General features: G+C 56.8%; 1 protein-coding gene across 1 annotated transcript in view; it reads left to right on the top strand.

The window, feature by feature from the left end:
* Window positions 1-245, top strand: part of CUNH1orf27 (chromosome unknown C1orf27 homolog) — a 14,390-nt gene extending 14,145 nt beyond the window's left edge. The window contains exon 10 of the mRNA XM_018572314.1: window positions 18-245. Within this exon, the coding sequence (XP_018427816.1) occupies window positions 18-245 (228 nt within the window). The remainder of the gene's footprint in view (window positions 1-17) is intronic.
* Window positions 246-1,097: the final 852 nt, after the last annotated feature.

Here is a 1,097-nt window from a genome sequence, read left to right as displayed (position 1 = left end):
ATGTTTTGACCATTTTCCAAAAAACCCTCCCAGAAGCTGAGAAGTCGCAGCGTCCGCTTCCCCTCCCCCAGCGCGTGTTCGTTCCCATTCCCGGCTCCGGCGCGGCGCTGTGCGATTACGTCATGGGAGAGGAGACCGGAGAGGAGGTGCGGAGCCGCCTCCTGGAGATGTTGGACCAGGACGTGAATTACGACGACTTGGAGTTTGCGGAGGAGAAGACGACGATCGCCAGTTCCGGTATGTGAGGAAACCCTGTACAGCAGAGCCCAGACTGGGAGAGGGAGAAGCAGCACAAGAAGCCAGTCAGTTGCTCTGCAGGGCAAGGAGCATGCTGATAGGAGGAGAGAGCAGAGCGAGAGAGAAATTGGTTAAAGTAAAAGGGGGCCCCAATAACATTCCCTATAACATGGGCAGGCAAACTCCATCCCTCTAGCTGTGGTGCAACTACAACTCCCATTATCCACAGGCATGGTGGGATTTATAGTTTTACCACATCTAGAGGGCCAGCGTTTGCTTTCCCCTTCCCTAAAGCATCGGGCTGCAATGTTGGAATTGTAACTTCTCAACTGTAGAACCCCCGAGGGCCCCAGAGAAGGGGGGCCAGCGGGGGAGCAGCATATGGACATGCCTGGTCTAGGGCAGGGGTAGGCTCTCCAGCTGTGCTGAAACTACAAATCCCATCATGCTTCTGCCTCCGGGAGTCATGCCTGTGGCTTGCAATGCCTTATGGGATTTGTAGTTTCAGCACAGCTGGAGAGCCTACCCCTGGTCTAAGGGGGGGGGGGGAATAATAGACAGGAAGTTGCCTTACTCCTCACTTCCTGCTTACGGTCCCGCAAAGCCCCTCCTTTGGTCATGTGGCCCCTCCCCTGCCAGCGGTCGGGAGATCAGGGGCCCGCCTTCAAGTGAACTCGACCTTCACTGCCTTTTGTCACATGACCCTGGCAAGGGGCGGAGCCAGTCTGCTTTAGCTGAAACCAGACGTAACAAAAGATATCCTGGCCTCCTGCCGAAGCTGTGGGGTTGCCTGGCTGTCATGTTGATCCCCCGGCTTCGTGACCTTGTGTCCCCGGGCTCCGGCGGCTCCGGTCGGTGTT

The sequence above is a fragment of the Nanorana parkeri genome, unplaced genomic scaffold (assembly GCF_000935625.1).
Source record: "Nanorana parkeri isolate BGI_ZX_2015 unplaced genomic scaffold, ASM93562v1 scaffold1997, whole genome shotgun sequence".
In the NCBI taxonomy this organism is placed as follows: domain Eukaryota; kingdom Metazoa; phylum Chordata; class Amphibia; order Anura; family Dicroglossidae; genus Nanorana; species Nanorana parkeri.
This window is presented reverse-complemented; position numbering and strand designations above follow the sequence as displayed.